The sequence below is a fragment of the Colletotrichum aenigma genome (assembly GCF_013390185.1).
Source record: "Colletotrichum aenigma strain Cg56 chromosome Unknown KSG_Cg56_contig05, whole genome shotgun sequence".
In the NCBI taxonomy this organism is placed as follows: domain Eukaryota; kingdom Fungi; phylum Ascomycota; class Sordariomycetes; order Glomerellales; family Glomerellaceae; genus Colletotrichum; species Colletotrichum aenigma.
Genome location: NW_023500911.1, coordinates 3,936,412 through 3,958,036, shown reverse-complemented (window position 1 = coordinate 3,958,036; position 21,625 = coordinate 3,936,412). Strand labels below are relative to the sequence as shown.

The window sequence follows — 21,625 nt, the reverse complement described above, 5'->3', positions numbered from 1 at the left end:
CTCGCCGTTGCAGAGTGCATGCGCGTCTACCGTAACGTACTCTACAGCTCCACAGCTTTGGCAGACGTGCCGCTGGGAAACACTACCAACCGAGTCTCCAGCGCGATCAATCTTTGCCAGACCATTGTTAGCTGTTTCGGAGTCCCGGGCGTAGGCTCGCAGACGGTCTTTGAGATTTACAAAGCCAATGTGGTTGACGACGTCGGCAACAGTCTCCTGACGGCCGTGGCAGAAGCTACAGCTGCGGTGACTTTGGTTTTGACCGTAGGCTTAGCGGGCATGCCGGTGTTCCTCGTGCCAATGGTCTCCAACATCCCGCTGGTAGTGCCCACGACGGCACGATTGCTTCTCATGCTCTCCTGCGACTTGATTCTCATCTTCACCAGAGCTTTCAGGAACGCTTCGGCACAATGCAAGAACCAACCGGACTTGGAATGCGTCCAGAAAGCAGCCAGTGCATACCGAATGCATTCTGCCAATGTCCATGCGAAAGTAAAGCAGCTTGTCCCCAAACTTGCAAAAGGAGCAATCAAATGCTATAGAACCAACGACATCCAGCTGGGAGTCAAGGACATCCTCAAAGAGTTTATGTTCTCAACCACTGAAGGTATCGCCGCCCCTGCAACGACTTTCAGAAACCAGACCAAGTCTCCGAGACCTAGCGTGAGCAGCCAAGGCACTGTGTACAGGTCAGACGAGTCTTTCGGAGAAGATAAGGCTACCATCGAAGAGACTCTGCAGGGGTTTCGCAGTCAGCTAAACAGCGACGGTGGCGACTCTTCTGCTCAGATGGTAGAGGCGACAAGGATGGTGAAGGAGATGGTGCTAGCAACTTGACGCTTGTGCCATTGCTCGAGTAGGTTCAAGGAAACTAGCTTGGGGCCAAGACTAGAGAATACACGCTGGAAACGGCGGCGCATGTTCGGACTTGTCGATTTGGAGATTCATGGTCGTTTTGCTCCCTATTTCGTTTCAATTTTGGACACAAACGTAGTCTATTTTGTGCTTTTAGACACGGAACTCCCAGCTATCTCGTATCCGTCCCCGCCCGACGTATGTGTTTCTATCGCTATTCTCATCTTCCTTCCTTATGGTCTCCTGTCATCGCTATCCTTCTCCCTGCTGTTCTTGCCGTCACTGTTATCGGCCTGGGTAATAACTCTCGCGGTTCTTCATCTCCCCCTTGGCACATTGAAATGAGTTCTGCTTGGTACACTCCTGGTCTTTTAGTTTTACATCATCGGTTTATTCAGAAGATCATACTTCACATTTTGCTAGGCATGCTTCGCAACGGCTTAAGTACTCACCTTTTCCTTCTGCTTCTTCTCATTCTCTAAGAACCACACCACTGCCCTCCTGATTCCTTCTTCATTCCCAACGGCCGGCTCCCACCCAAGTCTCTCCCTCGCCTTATCAATAACATACCACCGACTCATACACGCAAACCTCACAATTGTCCGGTTCAAAGGCGAGACCTCCCCCTTGAACCAGTAAAACCACTCCATAGCCCACGCGTACGCCAGCGCCATGTTCAAACTCACAACCTTCACATCCTCAATCTTGGTCTCATCCCCGGCAGCCTTCCACATCGTCCTGCTGAAATCCCAAAACTTCATCGGCGGCCCGTTGGTGATGAAGAAGGCCTCCCCGGCAACCCCCTCGGGGGACGTCAGTAGCTTGTCTGACGCAGCAATGTGCGCGTCCGCTGCGTTGCCCACGTACGTCGTAGAGAAGAGATTCGAGTTATCCCCCAGCTGCACTTTGTTCCTCCCCAGACGGTAGTTGCGCATCAGGTTCGGCGTGATGTCGTTATCTCTCTCACCATGCACCGCCGCCGGACGGAGAGTACACGTCCGCATGCCCTTGGGGTCGTCATACTCCAGCGTCATCTTATCCGAAGCAGCCTGTCACACCATCATCAGCGATCTCCCTTCTTCTCCCCACCCCCTCTCTCGAATCCCACAAAAAACAAAACCATACCTTCGTCTTGGGATAAATCAACGTATCATCCCCCTCCTCCGCCAGCCCCAGCCCCTCATCCCCGGCCACAATGTCCCTAAACATCTCCTTCTGCACCACACTCGCACTACTCGTCGTCACAAACGCCCTCACGCCCACCTTCTTGCTCGCCTCCAGCACATTCCGCGTGCCGTCCACATTAATCGCCCGCACAAACTCGTCCGCCATCGTCTTCCGCCCAACCGTCATCATCCCCGCGCAGTGGAAGACAACCGTCGGGCGCACCTCGTTGACGATCCGCGTCACGTCGTCCGCCGAGGCGACGTCGCCGGCGTGGTACGTGGCGCGGGGGAAGGTGTTGGTCGTCGGGTTGCGCGAGAGCACGGCCACGCGCGCGGAGGGGTACTTTTGCAGGAGCTTCTCGACGATGTGCGAGCCGATGAAGCCGCAGCCGCCGGTGACTAGGTATGTTTCTTCGGCCATTTCGTGGGTGTTTGTCCGGAAGCTCGGGGGATGGTATGTGGTGGTGTTTGGGAGTGGAAGCTCTAGGCTTCCGGTGGTATGCGTGCTTGCTTTTTATTCCCCAATATCCGTCTCGACTAAACTTTCCGCGGGGGGGGGGGGGGGGGGGGGGGGGGGGGGGGAACACGCAGGCAGAGATGAGGTGGAAAACGTGGCCAGCTTTCATTCAAAATCCTCCGCCGATCGTCCAATTATCCTTCCGAGTCGACCATTGATAACCAGGGGCTCTGAGACTCGCGCGCGTCAGCAAAAGCTGATATAAGCGCTTGCGAGCCCCGACACTCGGATCGTTCTGCCGGACAGGTCGTCAAGATATGCTCCCTCGCACCAAAGTCCCTGGTACCCCTGACACATGCCAGCCCTTGCTGTTTCCGAACCTGAACAGTCGTATTTCTACGCTGCTGCTGCTGCTGCCCGTCTATGGGAAGTTATCGACGAGCTTCTGCAGGCTGGTGATAGATAAACAATTCGTCCTCCCAGACTTCCCAGAAATCCTTCGCGAAGCCAATCGTGGGAAAATGGCGTTCATCCCAAACCCTTAAGCCCCATCCGGCCGTCCCGCAAACTATCCGCCATAAGGTCAGCACTGACTCCTCCTCCCGTACCGAGTTATCAAATAACCGCAGACAAAAGTCCTAATTGTACCCACTACCGTTACTCGATGTGATGCTGTGCTCGGCGCCGCGCACGTGATAATCAGCTCATGCACACCTCGTTAAAAGGTTACAAACCACCGAAGACTCCGAAAAGCCAAGTATCCAACTCCAAATGCTGTCAAGCACAGCATCGTCCAATGGTGGTGGACCCCGGGGACTAGTGCTTAATCAGACGAAAGACAGGGCCCGGCGGCGGAGGCATCGGAGGGCGTCTACGCGGTCGGCCGGGGATAATGCACGATCAAAGAGAAGAAAGGCAAGTCCAATTGCAGATTTGACCAGGCATGGCTGGTCGAGGAGGGGACATTCTGGGTGAGGTGGTGGAAAGCTTATCACCTGTGCCGCGTGGGTTAGCGGGATTACATCATAGGTTGGGTATCAGACTTTTGACAGTTGGTTTGCGGTCGGGAAGCAGATTAATTGATGACCGAGGGCCGACCCAATCCTAGATTGATAAGCCAACATTTCGGCCCATTCATATCAGTCGTCACAACCAATGTGGCATCGCACCAAGTCACAGAAGAAGCAGGAACAGACATATAACGCAAGAGAACGCAGCTGGTTGGAAATGTAAACCCTTCCATCTACAAAAGCCCCCCTTTCACTCCGCCGTATCCACAGCCCACCGATACACGCCTGACGATGCATTTCCGACGACGCAAGACCCCGGTCTGGTCCCCTCCGTTTCTCGTGTGGTAGGGTTTTTTGTAGAATGAGTGAACATCGCCTCCGGCCCCCAAAAAGACCTTCCACCCCCTGCCTGGTCCTCCGAGTCGCGAAAACGCAAGTATCGCAATCCTAAACTCCGGCACAAGAGATTCCCTGAACGCACAAATTACCGAGAGAAAACCCCGTCTACCGGCCTTGCCCCTGGCTTCCTGATCCAAAATCTGGTTCCGGGTGCGCCTTCTTGTCCTTCCTCGCCTTGATGACGAACTCGGCCATGATCTGAATGTGATCCGCCGGGAAGTGGTAGTTGGGGAAGGCAGGCACGCGCTTGAGATATTCTGCGTCGGGAGGGCCGAGGAGGTCCACCACTTCAAGCGTGTTGGTCGAGTACCATAAGTAGTCAATGACGTCTGAGAAACCGGGCGTGTAGTTCGTGAAGGGCATTTCGTCGGGGGTGTTCTTGAGGTGAGCGTAGGCATCCCGCAAGCTGAAGGGGTGGTCGATGCCGTCGCGCGTGAAGCTACCGTACTGGAAGCTAGACAGTTCGGTGTGGTTCGGCGGGACTCTTCCGGTAGACAGGAGCTCATAGACAGAGCTGTCTTCTGTTGAGTTGAAGTCACCGCAGACAAGCAAGGGAATGTCGGTGTTGTTGCGGTACTCCTGGCTGGGACCGGGCTCCTTGGCGGGCGGCGGCGGCTCCTCTCCATCCTTGGCAGTAGCAGAGAATACGATGGGCTTCTTGTCCTTGAGTGCCGGCCAGCGAACGTACTTCTCGGCCAGCTTTGTGATTTGTTCCATCAGAATACCGGTCTGGATCAGCTTGACATCTGCCAAAACCGACTCCCAGGCCAAATGGCCGTTGACGAGGATGATGCGTGAGCCTGTGAGACGGCTCTCGAGGAACGCCACCACGGCAATGTTGTCTTTCGGCATAACACGGTTGAACACATCGTGTTGGTTCTTCATATCCGGGCGGTTGATGGCGATAGCAGCAAACTCAATGACTTGCTTGTCGAGCAGGATCCACTTGCTCGCTTTGTAGAACGTGGCGCAACCGTCGACTCCTTGCGCGTCCTTCTCGGCCATTGTCTTCGCACGAGTCTTTGGCCAGTGGATGCCTCTGTAATCCATCGTTGCCAGGTCGGGGCTGAACTCCTCCTTGAACGCCTCAGTCGAGATTTCCTGCAAGCACAGCAGGTCGGCGTCCTTCTCGCGGAGCTCTTCCATAATGCAGGCCTTTCGGTAGTTCCAGTTAAGAGCCTCCGTAGGCGTGTATCCATATGTTTGCGGCGTCGCGTACTTGTCGCACAGAACGTTCCAACTAAAAACTCTGACTCTTTCCAAGGTGGGCGACACATCTTCTTGCACAGTGATGCACTTTCGAGGGGAGGGGGGAAGCGGGACTACACACGTCAGCGAAAGAACATCCAAATCCACCCGCAATGCTTACCTGGAGCTTGCTCCTTGAGGAGGTTGATCAAGCTCTTGGTGCCCTTCTCCATGATCTCCTGCTTCATGTCCTGGTCGAGAGGGTTGCCCTCAATGCCAAGGACTTCCAGCAGATGTAGGGAGCCCAGCTCGAAGGGAAGGGTCGCGATTTGGTTCTCAAAGAGGAGCAGCTGGTTAAGGTAGGTGCACATGCCGAGCTCGGGAGGGAGGATCTTGATCTGGTTGAAGGAAACGTTGAGGTATCGAAGCTGGCGAAGCTGACCGATGGCGGGAGGGAGCGTCTGCAGGCGATTGGAGGCGATGAAGAGGTCGTGGAGGAATTGGTAGCGGAAGAGGGCGGGGGCGAGGTTTCGAAGTCCTTGGCCACTGAGGTCCATGTTGTGCCAGTTTTGCCTTTCCTTCTTTGCTTCCAGGCTGTACGGCCGTCTCCTGTCATCCGCCTCGTCATCACCGTTGTTCTTGCCCGAGGTGGGCGAAGGCCCGGCGATACCACGGTTCTCGGAAGCCTTTAGTCTGGCGTAGTAGTGCGGTTGGTTCTGCTCGGTCATGGCGCGGTGGGCTTGCTTGGACTCCTCGAATAAGCGAAGCTGCTCGCCCCAATGCTCGGTCATCTGCTGTGTTTGTCCTCCCCTTGCGGCCCCGCCCTGGCCGTTCTGCAAGCCGTTGTTGCTGTACGGGCTGGAATTCCCCATGACGCCGGTGAAGGCCGAGTGGTGGCCCATGACGCCGCCATTGCCGTTGTGGGCGGCATGTTCCGCCTGTTGAGCCTGGTGGTGCTGGAGATGGGTCTGGTGGTGTTGTTGCTGTTGCTGTTGGTAGTTGTACAGCATGGGGATGCCCCGGCCGCCGGGGGCCCCATTGATGCGGGAGTTGTGGCCCTGCTGGTGATTCTGGGAGAACATCCCTAGCAGATTGGCCCGTGGGTTCGGGTTGAAAGAGTGGTGTGGAGGTTGGTCTTTCGCGGCGAAGCGGCTGAGAAGATTTAGAAGTGCGGCGTCGTTGGTGGTGGTTTCTTTGGGTATGATAGAGTTGAGGTAGAGGTCTCCGACAGGGTGGTCCAGATAGCGAGTACCATCGGCCATCTACCTGACATTCGAGATTGGGGTGGTGTCTCGATCAGGATGCGAGCGCTGAGCGGACGTCGGGAGGGCAGCAGCAACTTATGTGAGATTCGAAACGAGGGACAGCCAGGGTAGCTCGCGTTTGCGCATGGGAGTCGATGACCGGGTCCAGCTGCATCGAAGGCCGAGTTCAGACAATGGAAAGTCCCGGCAGCGCAGAAGCTGTGGTGTCTTCAGGCGCCCATTCACCGCGTCAGTGGGAGTTTTGGGGTCGGTGTCGATTCTCGTTGCGGGTTCGCGAGGTGAAGTGTACGTGTGTTGGATTTTTTCGCTCTGATGATGTAGCCGGGTTAGAGGGGGGTTCTGGAGCCGGGCTGAGTCGGGGGAGGCTCAATGGGGCAGCAAGCATACGTTGGGGGGGGCGATATCTGGCACTATCGTTCGGCGATCGACGCGCTGGATGCGGTGGTAGAGTCTGCAGAAGATAAAGATGTCTTGTCAGTTCTGGCAGCTTGACGAAGAGAGACAGAGAGAGCGAGAGAGAAGTAGGTATCAGGTAAGATATGAATGGGGTCGACCTAGGGGCTGGCACCTGGGGTTCCGTGCCTCGTGCCTGTTGCGACAGACAAAGGCTCGGCTCTCGTAGCCACCTGTGACCCCCCCTGGAGGCCTTGCCATGGACCTTGAACCTTGGGCGGGGAAAGGGTGGAAGGGGGGCTGATGACATACCGGCACGGCTGAGCGCGTGACTCCAGTGGCTGTAGACGATATCTCTGGGGGCAGCCAATGAATACTGGGACTGAAGAATGCGGGCGGAGATGCAGATGATCCAAGGATTGAGCTGTGGTGGGCGTGGACTGGATTGACTCGACCTTTGACGATAGAGCGACACAGGACACAACGCCCGCGATGTTGCGAGCTCTTAGCGCGGTCACGTGCGAGAGCCGCGTGCACGAGCCTTCCACTGATAGGATACGTACCGCTGTCGACAGGACCAACGTGACCTCTCTCGTGATGGGGCCAACAGTGCGATAATACAGTGTGACATAAAGTAGTGCTGGAGGACTCGGGCGAAAGTGGTCCGACTTGTGGTGTTGTTTATAAAGCAGAAAACTTCTAGAATGGCAAGAGAGAATGGAGCACATCTGGTTTCGTAGATTTTTCTTGCGGTGGCGGTGGGTCATTGGAAGATTCATTGACCGCGTGGCACCTTCCACACGGTGCCGTTGGCCACGCGCCGTGGGCTGATGGTGACGAAGAGGTTATCCGTGATCTTGAAAAGCTTAAATGACACTGTGGTTTCTTCTACACGATTTCAGTGTCTTCTTTGGTTGATTTGAGAGTTGCCAAAGTTTCATCTGCCTATTTGTCTATGCGACAACCTAGCGAGTTGGATTTCAACGAGGCTGCCATGAAGTGCTAGTAATATATGGTCCACAGGGAAAACGAATCTCGTGGCAAATAATACGCTTAATTCAAAAGAAAGCTCTTCAAATGTACTACCTACCTTGCAGACTGTCTTGGTGTCCTTTTTTACCTGTAACTCCGCACCTTTGCTGTTGGAACGCTCCTTAACTCAAGGACCCGGCTGGCACGAATCTCCAAAGGTAGATATCAAAGCTGCCCGCCATGGGGGGTAAATACTATTACTTTTTTATCATGGAAAAACTCAATGCCGACTTGTTACAGGCCAAATGTTTGAGGTTGCCCTCCCGTGATACGCTGCGCTCAAATTATTTCTTATGTCGATCAGAACTCTGTTAATTACATGACATATCTGCAATCGCCGAGTGATGTGCAAAGGCAGTAATTTTGATTGTAGGAGCAAAAGATTCAAGTTTAATCAAACCTCAAAGTCTTTCCATTTCTCAGATCGTCTCTTTTTGAAAGAAGTGTATTTTCTCTATTATCCAGGACTGCCAACTTTTTTAACTGGTCTGATGTGAGCCCTGATTGCAGCACATCCAAATGCTTCACACTCTGGATATCTTCAAGGAAAACAAGAGGCTTCGTAAGGGCTAATTCTTTGAAACACTCAACCTCTCTGCAATAGCAGCCGCCCCTCTCAAACGCCTGCGGTGAACAGCTCTAGGGGACAAACGGTGTAATCGCAACACAAACCTCAAAACTGCATGAAGAACAGCAAACGCGTAAGCCGGAAGACCTTTATGTGCGAATATGAAGAGAGCAAAACGATCAGTCTGTATGGACTTGCATGTCAATTTGGGTCGCTCTCTGGGATCTTCCACCGGGTTGTATGAAACAGATAGTGGAAAACAGGAGAGGAGAGAAAAGTCGAGGACTCATCCTCAGTTAAGTTGAAACTTCTCAGACATATCAAGAGACTTTGGGAAGAGAACCGGTACCTGATAGGACAGGAACGGGGAACAATGGTAATAAAGATGGCAGGGACGGCGATGACGGCGTTCATGACGACAAGGACGATGAGCATACCTAATAATGAAGTACTCTTCTTAGCTTTCTATAAGTATCTATCCGGCTATGAAAGGTCTTCGATAGCGCAGTGATCCATTCATACTTCAAAAAGACGATGCAAACGCTACATCACTGCCATTTACATGAATGTCGAAATAAAATGCAATCAGCAATACTGCGACCCTCAAGAAAGTGGCCGCGAGTGTCATCACATTTCACAAATTTCAACAGCTGAATTACGATTTTGTACGTTCTTAGCATCGACATATTCCCTGGACTTACACGCTCAAGCGAACTCTGTGGTAGTCTGCCTGTGGGCGGTCACCAATATGAAGATAACGTCGTTTCGCGGGCATGCGTGCAGGCTTACGGAGGCTCCAAATCGAGAAGAAGTCTCCATTGACTCCAATATGACCTCGTATTACCACAGTAGACCACCCTTTCAGAGGGCTTCTGGGTCAAGACCACGCAGCTGGGTGGCCTACATACCACGCACCATCCCCCACCATACCCATCAAGCCGCAGGGTCACCAACATGATATCCATACACACTTGCTCCAACAGACAATTTGAGAAGTCGAACCACGTCCCGTGCCGCAATCCTACACCGGGCTCTGACTTCAGCCTCATTAGCCGACCCAAGTTTGCCATGCGAGCTATGCCGTACGTGGACCGTCCACGCGGCACAGCACAAGTCAGCGTCGCACCCTTTCCCGCTGCTCACCATCAACAGACCAAAAAGGCGAATCAGCTACCACACACATCCCGCCTCTGGTTCCCCAGGCCGTCAATTGTCATGCTGCGTGGCGCGAATCCGGGGTGCATCCAATGAGCAGCGTCAGACGGCAGGGCGGCCGGTATTGCGGGGCATCTTGACCGGAGTCGCGCCGCAGAACCGGCGGGCTGTGATTTGACTTATCCGACATTTGCCAGACTTGACCAACAAGTTCGACTTGGAAATTGACAACTGATCATTGAGTTTGTTGAGAAAAAGAGAAGAGAAGATGCGCCTTGCAAAATTGATACCCACTTTGCTCTACGTCCGCTAGATACAAAGTAGAAAGTGCGATTGATTAGCTACCACACTCTTGGCCAAAATCCCTCTCAAACCAACAGACCGAGAAGTGCAAATCCGGGATCCCGGCGCCCCCTCCCCCTCATCACGGTCACTGTCTCGACGGCAAAGACGGGAAGGACACTCAATTTGGCCAGGCCATGCCGGGTTTCGATCCCTCCCAGCCACTCAAATAGCGACAACGGTCCGGGGATGGATGCGGGGGGACCTGATCGAGACCACAGCCGTTATCGCAGCAGTTTGGTTGACAGAGCAGAGAGCTCAGGGTCACCTTCCCTTCGCCCTCCATCCCATCCACATCCATTCATCCCATCCCGCTCCCCCATTCTTCGCCTAGCCTCTGATTCTATTCGACCAGTCAAAACTCGCACAGATGCAACCAGCGGCGGAGGGCACATGCCATTATTGCCAGGACCGCCCGCCGCGTTTTGCAGCTGCGCGAGATGGTGCTTCTTCCTTCTCCGGGCATCGTCTCCGACATGGGGCCAGCTCTCCACCGCGACCCCTCCTCACTTGGGTATCCTCTGCCCCGGGCGGCACGCAATATCTCGCCGCGAATCGTGACACCCAGCGAGGCGGGGGAGAGCGCCAGAACGACTTAGACCCAACCAAGGGCCAGAAAAGTAACACATATTGCAGACGCGCAAGTGAGGCAAAAAAAGCAAGAGCCGGACTGCGGGCTGTTGATTCGATTCTCAGGTTGCATTCGCTGCCCGCAATGCCGGACGGCGTAGGCCCGAATCGGGTCTTTTGGGATCCATGACAGGCGCCGCTCTCACCCTGCATGCATGCTGCTGGTGTCGCTTGCTGGCGCTGGTGCTGCTAGTTGCTGGTAATTATTAGTTGCATGGCAGGCTGTCGTATGCGCCGGCCGCCCACGAGACCACCAGCAAGGCCAACCAGGAGCTCAGTAGCAAGCTGGGACGAAAGCTTCCTTTTTTGCCAGAACTTGGTTGGGGGTGGTGCCTGAGGAGAAATCGTGAGTGTCCCAGCCTGTGTTGTCTGAGCAAGTCGGAGGCATTGGTGTATGTATATAGAGAGATAGCCAGCCGCCGGCCTCCGAAGATGTTCATGACTTGGCAACAGATGCTGCAGGGCTTGCATCTTGAGCTTCTGCTGGCCATTGGCAGCAGCATTCATTACCTTCGATCATTTCTCGAGATAAAGTCTCCCGAGTCTTATTTGCATATACGACTCTGCAGGTCTATCGCCGACGACCGACAGCAGCGTCTGTTCGCACTGAAGAATTTCAACCCAGGGACCAAAGCCACACCACACCACCTCACTCAGCTGCCCTTGAGACCGAGTATTTCCGGGATTCTTCACCAGGTGGCCATCCGTAGATCGACTCGCTTCTCCTTCGGTTCAGGCATCGGACTCAAGCATAGCAATAAGCATATCCGTGAATCGAGAAAGTCGGAAAGAACGACCGGTGAAAGAGAGAAAGAGAAGGAGCACCCGCCGGATTAGCGCCTTCCCGGACAGAAGCCACCCAGCGCCCCTTCCCACGCAGCCACCACAGGCAGCCACCACCACCACCACCACCACTTCCTTCCTTCCCGCCTTGTGCTGTCGCTGCCTCTGTCTCTGTTTCCGCCCAGTGCCTTCCTTCCGTGCGGTGGCACCAACAACGACACCTCCAACACCAACACCTCCAACAAAAGACATTACCTCTCGCCACCACAGATCGGACGGGAGCTTCTTGTATTTGCAAACTCGCACGACCTCCTACTCAAGCTCATCCGAGGCTCAAGCCACCCACGACTCGTGCACTGCCGGCGGTGGAGTTGCGCACCATCGGGGGGCTAGCACTGCGAGGTCGCCGCCAGCCAGACCGCATCGACGGAGTCAACCCCCGGAGAACCGGGGTCGTCACCTCTCGGACCACGTGATCGCTGGAGGAGAAACGACTCAGGCTCACCGCATCCGACTTGTTGAAGAATTGGCGCCGCGGCAATTTGCACACGCAATTAATCTTGCCGGGCAGTCATCACTCAAATCAAATCACCCGCCAACCCGGCAACTTCATGTGATATCTGAGACACCGGCAGAGCCCTTCCCTTCTCCATCGGGTGACGGGAGCCTCTTCTTCGGCTTCCATCCTTGTCTCGGCATCCCAAGTTGGTCTTCATCCCATTTGCATTCGTATGGATGAAGGGATTACCGACCTGGACGCCAGCGATCCCAATAACCCCAGCCGAAAGACCCTCCACCAGCCGAAATACACTTACAAGCCACTACGCCGCCAAACCGCCTGTACGAAGTACTCATTGCAACCACGGACGTGTCCCGATCACCTCGGGCATCCATCATTGCAACGCCACAGCTTCTCAATTACAGAGCCCGACGAGGAGGAGCAACGCCCTTCGTCGTCAATCGTGATACTGCGTCGACGTTGCGTCGTCTTCTGTTCCTTCAGCGGACCGTCCTCACGGACCACCTGGCAGCGCCGATCACAGAGGGACCGCAGCAGTTTGCAACGTCCCTTTTGTTGGAGGTCGCAGTTGGAGCGGAACCCGCCGTCAAGGCGCGCTACCTATCATCTTCGCTACGCTATCGGCAGCCAAAAAGATACACAACAAACCTGCCCAACCGTGAAGGGAAGGTCCTCTCACGTTGAAACCCGCAGAAAGATACGTGATTATCTCGCAAGAGCACGGGATCCTGCGCCGGACGCTGGCCTCAGTAACGAGACCAGCGGCGGGAAGAGTGACGATCAAGAAGGAGCCGCCCGGCCCTTCTTTTCTCTGTCAGTCTGCGGCACGCGACAGCAGACAAGCACATGAAAACCGCGGGAAAAAAGAACGCCCTGCCAGAAGGATTCACTCCTCGTACGTAACGCAACAGCTGCGTATCCCAGGACCGCCGACGAGACGCCGTGGCCGAGCCCTTGGGCGAGATTTGATTCACCCGTTCCATCGGTACCATTTGTCTGCGGGAACCGAGGCGAGGCGAGACGAGGCGAAGCGACAGCCAGGCAAGGGACAGGCATCGCGACGACGGCAAGGGCTGGGCCTGTCCAAGAAGTGAGGCCGAGCAGAATTCGCGGATTGCGTGAAGTATATTCCGGCAACTTGCAACTGCAGCTCACCGGCAAACTACGACGGCAAAAGCCTCCCGCCTTCTGGACGCTCTGCGATCTCATCACCAGAACTCGTCTCAACTACTGCATCCAGCCGCTCCGTGGCTACCTTGGTCGCCTTGCCCACGACCGCAACAAAACCACACACAAGGGAAAGACTCACCATCAACGAGCAAGCAAACACGACTCTTCAGCTTGCCCAGGTTCCCACTTTGCACGGGTAAACGAGTGCACCAACCAGGACCCGTCAGTTACCCGTCATTCCATCCACCCCGGCTCCGTCTCCACCGGGGAACGTCCGCCCGGTATCCCGCCGTCTCAAGATTTCAGAAAGGACCTGAACCCGGTTCTAGAAGGACGGGGCTGGCTCCAACCCGTCTTGATTTGACTCTTTTCGTCTCTCTGCAAAGTACCAGTACCGCCGCTGAACGTTTTGTTCGTGGCCGGGTGACGCAAAGCATTACGGATACAGCTCCTCACGTGGTGGACAACTGACTAAGGTCAGCAAGGCGAGACCAAAGACAAGACCAGTCGGCTGCAGTCCAGTCCCCAAAAAGCAAAAAGGGATCAACACAAAACAGATTGTCGAAAGTGGCCAGCCAGGGCAGTGCGCCTTTTCTGGTGTCGCTGTCAGTGACTCCGCCTTCGGTGAGTGGTGTTGGAAGCCACTCTGTCTGCTTTGGCTCAGCGACCCGTAGCGGTAGATTGAGCGATTCGATTGATTGATTGCTTCTGTGCCTGGATTTACCAGGGGCCTGGTTCCTGGACTGTCGGATTCTGGCTCACCGTTTATCTGCTGGGCAGAGTTTTCTGCTCGCAACCGTTCTTGAAGAATCCTGGCTGATACCTGGCTTGCGGCTTGTCTTGCCTTGTCGTATCAAATCAGGGGCGAAGGACGACTGTGACGACTGTGACGAACGACGGCCAGTGACCTCAGGATCTGTCTGGTGGAGTTGCGACAGGTCGCAGGCTTGTCATCAAAGGGTGTTGTGACTTGGTTTATCCGTCATCAAGCTATCCGTACTTCTGCGCTACAACTCGGCACAGAGCCGGCAGTTTGAGACAGAGACATCTGGACAAAAGAAGTTCAAGGCCAGGAGTCAGGCTAAAGTGCCCCGCGGACAAAGAACCAAGAGGGGGAAGGAAGACGATTGGGGTAGGGTTTTGTCTCCGCGTCGATGAAGAAGTCAGACACAATTGTGGCTGCGAGACAACCAAAGAAACTACCCCAACGAAACGCCTCCCTAAGCCCCCGATCCAGCTCCTCGGTACGCCCGGCGCGTAATCCTTCCACAGGAGAAGCAGGACGACAGCAGAGACAAGGGCAAGCTTTGAAGCGAGCGAGGGACAGACACACGTTCCAAGGAAACCATCGACGCCATCGTGCAGCGACTACTGGGACAATCCAGCGGGCCAACGACTTGTGGACTGGCGCTCGATCTGTAGGCAGTGTTGCCGGTGTTAGTGGCCCTGTCACGACGAGCTAACTGAAGTCCGTCAGTCCGCCGGGTCCAAGTTGGAAGCTTTGACGACGCCAGACAGGAGCAGCGGCAGCAAACAACGTCAACAAACGATCTGTGCCGGGGCAAACACACACCAACCAGCAAAACAAACAACAACAAACTGCCGTCATTACGGCTGGCTAGGAGTAACATAGCGGCTGCCAAACGGGCTAGTGCGCCGTCCCCTACGACAACAGACAAGTCGACAGTCATTGTTCATTCGGCGGAGGTTGCTCGCAACAGTCCGTCCGACGTGGATGTCCTTGTCGGGGCAAACACACTGCAGGACGACACACACATTTCAGGACCTGAGGACACGGGCCAATTGCAGGCCGGGGAAAGGAGCAGCTCTGGGATTCCGCAGAGTAAGCTGTGGACAGTGACCAGTGGTACCCGTCCGCATACCGTACCGTCCAAACGGATCTCCCCTGCCGGGACGGAGACCAGGGCAGAAAGCGACCCGAGGGCCAAATTGGAGTGGACTCTGCCAGGTCTCCCAGGACAAGAGTCCTTGTGCGTGGTGTCCTTGGGCAAAGACTCGAGAGGCGCTGTCACTCTGAGGTCTGTCTGAGGCGCGCGAGGTACCTGCCGGCCCTAGTGTAGCGGCGCCGGGCGCTGCAAGGTACAACCCGCCCAAACGAACCTGTGGTGGGGCTGCGCCCAAGTCATTCAGGGCCGCCGACAACGAGGACGGTACTTGTGGCTGCTGCAGAACATCTGCGAGGGACAGGTCTCTGGCCGTCTCGCGAGGTATCTTTCTAGGTCAGGCCGCCGTCTTTCTGCGCAGCAACAGTGCAGTAGCTGCGCAGCAGTGCTGCTGCAGTGAGAGAGCCAAAGAGGAGGGCCGTTGGAGAAGAAGACGCAGCAGACGCAGCAATCAGCCAGCCAGCCAGCAGCTTATCGGACCTGCTAAAGAGACAAGAGAAAGAGACGGGAGAGTGATCTCTTTTGTTCCTGCCGCCATCCTTTTCATTGTCTCTGCTGCCGCCGCTCATCTGGTCATTATTCTGACCCTTCCTCCCCTCTCTTGGACTTTGACCTCTCTTTACAAGGTCATATTTCTGATTCTCAACCCCTTCCGCTCTACGATTACTATTCCACAACTGCAAGACTCTTGCTGGTGATTGGGCTGCTACACGAACGAGCGGCGACACGAACAGAGCAGTCCTTGTCCGTTTGCTCTGTCGGCGAGCCCCAGCTCCAACAACTCGCGCGGTCTTTTACTCTCTCGTTTTCTCCAGTCTCCATTCCCGCAATTATTATTATTTTGCCCTCCTCCTCCTCCCGAACACCCCCGGCGCAATCCACTCAAATTCAGCGCCGACCACCAAAAGCACCCGGCATCGAGCACCAACACCCCCCTCCCCTGTTCTTCCTTACCGGTCACTGTTACGGTCTGCGAATACCACCATCTGCCCTGCCCGCCTTACCTTGCTTGCCTCGCACCCGCTTGCTTGCTTCCTTGGCTAGCTGCTTGCTTGCTTGCCTCAACTGCTTGCTCCTGCGACCTGCGCGCATTCCGCCATCCTCCCTCCTCTGGGACCATATTGCGCCAGGCCCAGTGCTGCTGTTTACGCCGGCTTGTTGTTGTTGCTGCTGCTGCTGCGTGGTACGTACTGGCGCCGCCGTCCAAGTACCTACACACACCCAACGGACAACAACGGGACGGTGGACAGGACAAGACGGGACAGGCGCGGTACCTCGCTCTACTTTCCGGTGGACGGGCATGCTAAATTAAAAAAACATCCCCCTTCCCCTCCCCTTCTCCCCCCTTCAAAATCCTTCCCCCCCCCCCCGGTGCTCCCCTCCACCGACACACCCCCTCCCCTCCCAAATTCCTCCCCCTCCCACCCTTGACGTCTCCCTACAGCAAACCTGGACGCACCCGCCGACAGAGAGAGAAGGAGGAGGATACACTGGCCACCAAAGAACAGCAACGTCGCAGTGGTCGAAGTCACACCCAATCTTCCTCCTCCACCAAAAAAAAAAAACCACTCTCTCGATTCGAGGCCCCCGTCCACTCAGACTGGAGCTCCCATCTGCGAGCTGGGTCTCGTTGTCCTCCTCCCGGTCCCAGAAGGGTCAAGACCAGGGCAGAGAGGACCCAAGTCCAAGACCAAGAACCCGACAGACCCAAACCGCCCAAACCACCCCAAGGCACCACGGGGACCACGGGGGACCCAACCGCCCCAGAAAACAGAAACAGATTCTGCAAACATGTCTCAATACATGTACACCAGTCTCGCCCCTTTACCTCCCGTCTTCTCTCACCTCCCCGACTCGAGAAGGGCGAAGGCGACGCCCTCCAATTCCAACTCTTCTGCAGCCTCCAACCAACCCAAAAACACCTCGTCTGCCGCAACAGCAGCAGCAACACAACCACCGCCAACACCAACAGCTGCCTCCACGCCGCCAATCTCAAAGGCAAATCCCGCAGACTCCTCCCGCCTACCGCCCACGAGCAGGACAAAACACCACTACCACCAGCACCACCCCTCCACTCGCTTGCAGCATATCCGCACCTCTTCTTCCTCTTCTGCGTCACGATCTTCTAACGAGACCTCGATCACCCCCACGTCAACCACCCTCTCGATCCCGCAGACAGCGTCTCCCACCGACTCGCGCGCGCCGTCCTCGCCATCGTCGCCGAAGAAGCTCAAGCACAAGCACCACCACTCGCTCCAGGAGACACGTGCTGCCGGCGACCACGGCTTCGGCTCCCTCCGCTCTAGAGCGCCGGCGCGCCTCCGCAAGGAAAGCGGCAGCTTGAGCTCCTACGCCAAGTTCGCGCTCGCCTCCCCTCCGACACCCCGCACCACGGGCCTCACTCCCACGGAGATAAAACATGTCGCCATGCTCGACATGGACATCTCGGGTCGTCATCTGACCGCCGCCAAGGCGACCGGCACTCTGCCCTTCTCCCGCACCGATAGCTTGTCCTCGGCCGCGCCTTCAACAGCGTCCATCTCGGCCCGCACAATGACCTCTACCGACCCCACTTCGTCGTTCGACGCCTCGCGTCCCTTCGTCTTGAAGAATGGGCGCCAGTACCTGTCCGACAATTCGTTACCCTACCCACTGCCCGTCGATCTGGTCGAGCTGCATCGCCAGTCAATGCGCACGCTCATGCTGATCCAAGTCTTTGGCTCGCCATTGTGCTCACAGGGCAACGAAGTCAAACCACCAAGTCGCGTGCTCGAGATGGCATGCGGCTCCGGCTTCTGGAGTCAAATGTGCTTCCGCTACTTCAAGGGAAAGGGCCACACAGACACCGAGTACACCGGCATGGATATTGGTCCCATGGGCGCAACCGCCGGCGACGTGGATCGCGACATGAAGTGGCGCTATGTACAGCATGACATGCGCACGATGCCCTGGCCCTTTGCCGACGGCGAATTCGACCTGATCATGGTCAAGGATACCAGCTTGGTAGTGACAAGCCCGCACTCCGTCCAATCCACCATGGACGAGTACATCCGCATCCTGCGCCCTGGCGGCACCATTGAATTCTGGGACAGCGACCACCAGATTCGCATGCTCCGGCCCCACGCCGCGCCACTGGCCTTGGACACCCCAGAAGGCGCCGCCGCCGTGGCGCTCGGCGCATACCCCCTGTCATCCAAGACACCACTCAGCGCGCCGCTGAACAACTACCTAGTCGAATACAACTCGTGGGCCCACCGCGCGCTCGAGTCGCGCAACCTCAGCCCCGTGCCGTGCACCATCATCGGCCCCGCGCTCATCCAGGAGTGCGAGGTGCTCAAGGACATACAATCGCGCCGCCTGGCGATCCCGCTATCGGAAGTTCGCTGGGAGCGCGAGGGCGTCGGCGGTGTCGTTACCAAGGATGGCAAGTCGTACATCGAGACGGGCAAGGGCAAGTCCAAGCCGGACTCGCAGAAGAAGACGCTCACGCCCGCGCAGGCGGCTCTCCGCCGCACGGCGCTGACGACCGTCGTCCAGCAGATCCAGAGCTTGGAGCCGCTCCTCAGGGAGACCTCGGGCAAGAGCCAGGACGAGTGGGACGGCTGGCTTGGCAAGATGATGAACGACTTGACCAGGGAGAACGGCACGAGTTGGGGAGAGTGCCTGGAGGTAGGCGCATGGTGGGCGCGGAGGAAGTAGTGAGGCACGGCTTGATGAAACGAAAGGTTTTTATTGCATTTCTGTTGGAGCTATCTCACAGGACCATCTCATCCTCCCCGCTTGAGGCGACCATCACGCCCCGGGAACATACCGCTTCCTCAGCGTTCGGTATCGTTTGAGGTAGTACCTGCGAGATCGTTAGCATGCCAATCAGTCGCACAGCAACAGCAAGACACAGAAACAGAAACAAGGAAACGCGCAGAGGCAGAGGAACGGTTGAAGTGTGCAGTTCAACATCGAGATACCCCCCATCATCATCATCAATCTACATCACATATCAACCAATATTTACATATACCTATATCTCATCTTGACTTCTTGACATGTGAAGCGACGTATTGACCTGAAGTTGATCTTTCGATAGTGCGGTATGGTGGGGGAAGGGAAAGGGGACTTGGGACTTCGACCGGTAGATGCTCGCTCACGTGGCAGGAATAATATGGAGCTTGTGCTTGCAGCGGGGACGATTCCGCGTGTTCAAGTGAGATCGACATGAGGGAGGCGTGGCGACAGGGGTGGGTAGGGCGGTCTCGGTCCTGTCCCCAGCGTGAATCCACAAAGGGTGCGGAAACAAAAAGGGTGAGGTCGAACTTACAAGGCTTCGATTTCTAGAAGGGGGGGGGGTCGTTAGCATTGGCCTTTGAGCGATCTTGCTCAACGATGTTCAGGTAGGGGAGGTGGGAACGGGGCAAGGGAGCGAGGTATGGATGGATTGACGTTCAGGAGTTGCGGGAGATGTGGGCCGCTGGGCTCTGTTTCTTTGTGAAGGGTGATGGCCCCGTGCGAGGCGAGATGAGGATGGTGTTCTGTACTCGGAGTCATATGATGTGGAACTGGAAGTTTTGGGGGAGACTTCTCCCCAAAGATGCTGTTCGTGAGAAGGGTCTGTTGCAAAACCTCATGAGGACGTGGACGGCTGGCTTTTGCATCGCTTGACGCTGTGGGGTGGGTGATCTTGTGTTGTATTGTACGGCCTGAGAGATGCAGGGGGCTCTCTTTTGGTGGCGTGTAAGGAAGAGAGAGAGAGTTGGGTGTTGTGGGCTGACGCTATGGACGATGACTTCAAGATGCCGGGTGCCGGGAATGTGCCAATGTGACACGGAAAGGTGTCCGCATTGGGGAAATGGCTGAGTTCTTCTGAGACTGGGGGCGGGAGCAGTTGTTGAAGGCTGCCTTCTGGTTCGTTTTTGATAGACTTGACCACTGGAGTCGCGAGGGTCTAGGTAGGCGGTTGGATCGTCGACAAGCACCAGTCACAGATGCTGATATGTGACGGCTATGGAGTGCGGCAGGACGAGGCGCTTCTTGGAAAAGGGTAAAATCTCCCCGTCAATGGCAGAGCTTTTGCCTGTTGCGATGGGGTCCATTATGTGGTGATGAGAGGATGTTTGCCGTTTGCGCATATCGAGGCCGACGCATGATCCGGGGAGATGAAGCCTGATTCTCAGGGGACCGTGAGGGAGGTCATCTTCTGTGTTGGTCGAGGCCTGAGACGCTTCTTCTTCTTTGAAGGCAAGACCCCGCCAAGGGCTTGATCGAGTTCCTCAAGGGAACGCCGTGGTTGCAGCTGAAGCTAGCGGAGGAGGGACAGCCTCTTGAGGGACGGCTCTTAAAGGTGCCGGTGAAGCCGAAACGAGAGGGTTCTCATTCAACATCGACGCTGGGCCGGTTGGGCCTGGCCCTCGGGCTTCTCGTCACCCAAGACACATAGCTTCTGGGCTGAGATACAAGCACACCTTGTCGTGGATGAGCCATCTACCAGGGGATCCGGACAGGCGAGGAAGGAGTGTTCTGAACTCGACCCGGAGGAAAGAGAAATTGGCATCAGCGCCAGATGGAAATCCGCAGGGGAGTGTTGTGCATACAGCATTTCCTCTAAATGGAGATACACCTCGTGGACCTAGACTCAGAAGTATCCTCGAGGTACCGACGTCCGAGAGGGAGAAACAACGCCTGTCCGATAGCGGCAAAGATGATGATGCTGATGACCCCCCCCCCCCCCCCCCCCCCCCCAGCCAAGAACACAATTCCATCTGGCCGAGAGCGTAGAAAGACTGAATCAGAGTCCAACTGGGGTCGGCACTTTTTAAACAATAATAGCCACCAAGGTCGAAGTTTGAAGGTGAGGATCGTGCAGGGAAACCGTCGACCAGGCCAGCATGCGAGGTAGCTTCCACCTGGTGCTTCAGGAAAATAGAAATGAGGAAAGAGGATTGCAGTGACTCCAGGCAAACCACCAACCAAACCGCGTCTAACAGCGAACACGGCAGACCTGCGTCCTGGACGATGCCACTTGACAACCCCACGACAGTCCACAGGCGCCTTGAAGGTAGTGGAAGTAATGACCTAGACGGCCCGGTAGGAGAAAAGACGCGAGGCGACAGGCGGGACAAAGGAAGGACAGTACTGGATGTGAAGACTCAAGAGGAATGGAGCACGACCTACCCTTCTTCACAAACTCGGCTCTCTGGATGCCCTTCTCGATCGCCTCTTCGTCTCTCAGCCCCGCGTTGGCGCTGAAGGCCCGGTGTAGGCGTGGGCGGAAGTAGTCATATCCGAGGGGGTACTCGCGTCCGAGGAAGAGCAGTTCTACGGTCTCATTAGCGATGTTCGAGGTGATGATTGTTTTTGATCGCAAGAGGCAAATGGTTGGCGACAGTGGACCTGGAAACCGAGCAGCGATTCAAGCTTGACTTGATTTGACTTGGGGCTTTCCGATGACCGAGAGTGTCAAGCTCCCATGGCCCATTCAACTGATGACTCTTGCACATATTCATGGGAAATGCTGACGGCAATATCGCATGCCCCGCGAGAGCGGGTGTAAGTCATTGACACCCAGGACGACCCTCGAATAAGGCCGGTATGAAGCAAGGATGAGAGCCCACTAACCTTTGTAAATGGTGATCACGCGCCTCCTCAACTCAGGATTTAGAGCGCTCATCTCGAGTTGCCGGATGTTACCGCGCAAGCAACTCAGAATTCAGTCTGCAATGAGATGGCTGATCGTGTAGGTCAACGTCGCCAGGATGTCGTCGGTTCCGTGGCGATGAGGTTGGATCCCTGACGAA

The 21,625-nt window shown here is 55.9% G+C and overlaps 4 protein-coding genes across 4 annotated transcripts; 1 reads left to right on the top strand and 3 right to left on the bottom strand.

Moving 5' to 3' along the window:
• Window positions 1-1,295: 1,295 nt before the first annotated feature.
• On the bottom strand, window positions 1,296-2,442 carry ERG26 (Sterol-4-alpha-carboxylate 3-dehydrogenase, decarboxylating; the record flags this gene model as incomplete). The annotated part of the gene is made up of 2 exons (XM_037323947.1): window positions 1,296-1,904; window positions 1,981-2,442. 2 exons carry the CDS (start codon window positions 2,440-2,442, stop codon window positions 1,296-1,298), a joined length of 1,071 nt encoding a protein of 356 aa, XP_037178445.1.
• A 1,550-nt stretch (window positions 2,443-3,992) lies between these two features.
• Window positions 3,993-6,337, bottom strand: ccr4 (Glucose-repressible alcohol dehydrogenase transcriptional effector; the record flags this gene model as incomplete). Its single annotated transcript, XM_037323946.1, has 2 exons — window positions 3,993-5,209; window positions 5,257-6,337. The coding sequence occupies 2 exons, from the start codon at window positions 6,335-6,337 to the stop codon at window positions 3,993-3,995; spliced, it is 2,298 nt and encodes a 765-aa protein (XP_037178076.1).
• A 10,291-nt stretch (window positions 6,338-16,628) lies between these two features.
• CGCA056_v008698 (uncharacterized protein) lies at window positions 16,629-18,536 on the top strand (the record flags this gene model as incomplete). Its single annotated transcript, XM_037323945.1, has 1 exon — window positions 16,629-18,536. One exon carries the CDS (start codon window positions 16,629-16,631, stop codon window positions 18,534-18,536), a length of 1,908 nt encoding a protein of 635 aa, XP_037178613.1.
• A 119-nt stretch (window positions 18,537-18,655) lies between these two features.
• On the bottom strand, window positions 18,656-21,498 carry lyrm5b (LYR motif-containing protein 5B; the record flags this gene model as incomplete). Its single annotated transcript, XM_037323944.1, has 3 exons — window positions 18,656-18,684; window positions 21,003-21,146; window positions 21,447-21,498. 3 exons carry the CDS (start codon window positions 21,496-21,498, stop codon window positions 18,656-18,658), a joined length of 225 nt encoding a protein of 74 aa, XP_037178612.1.
• Window positions 21,499-21,625: the final 127 nt, after the last annotated feature.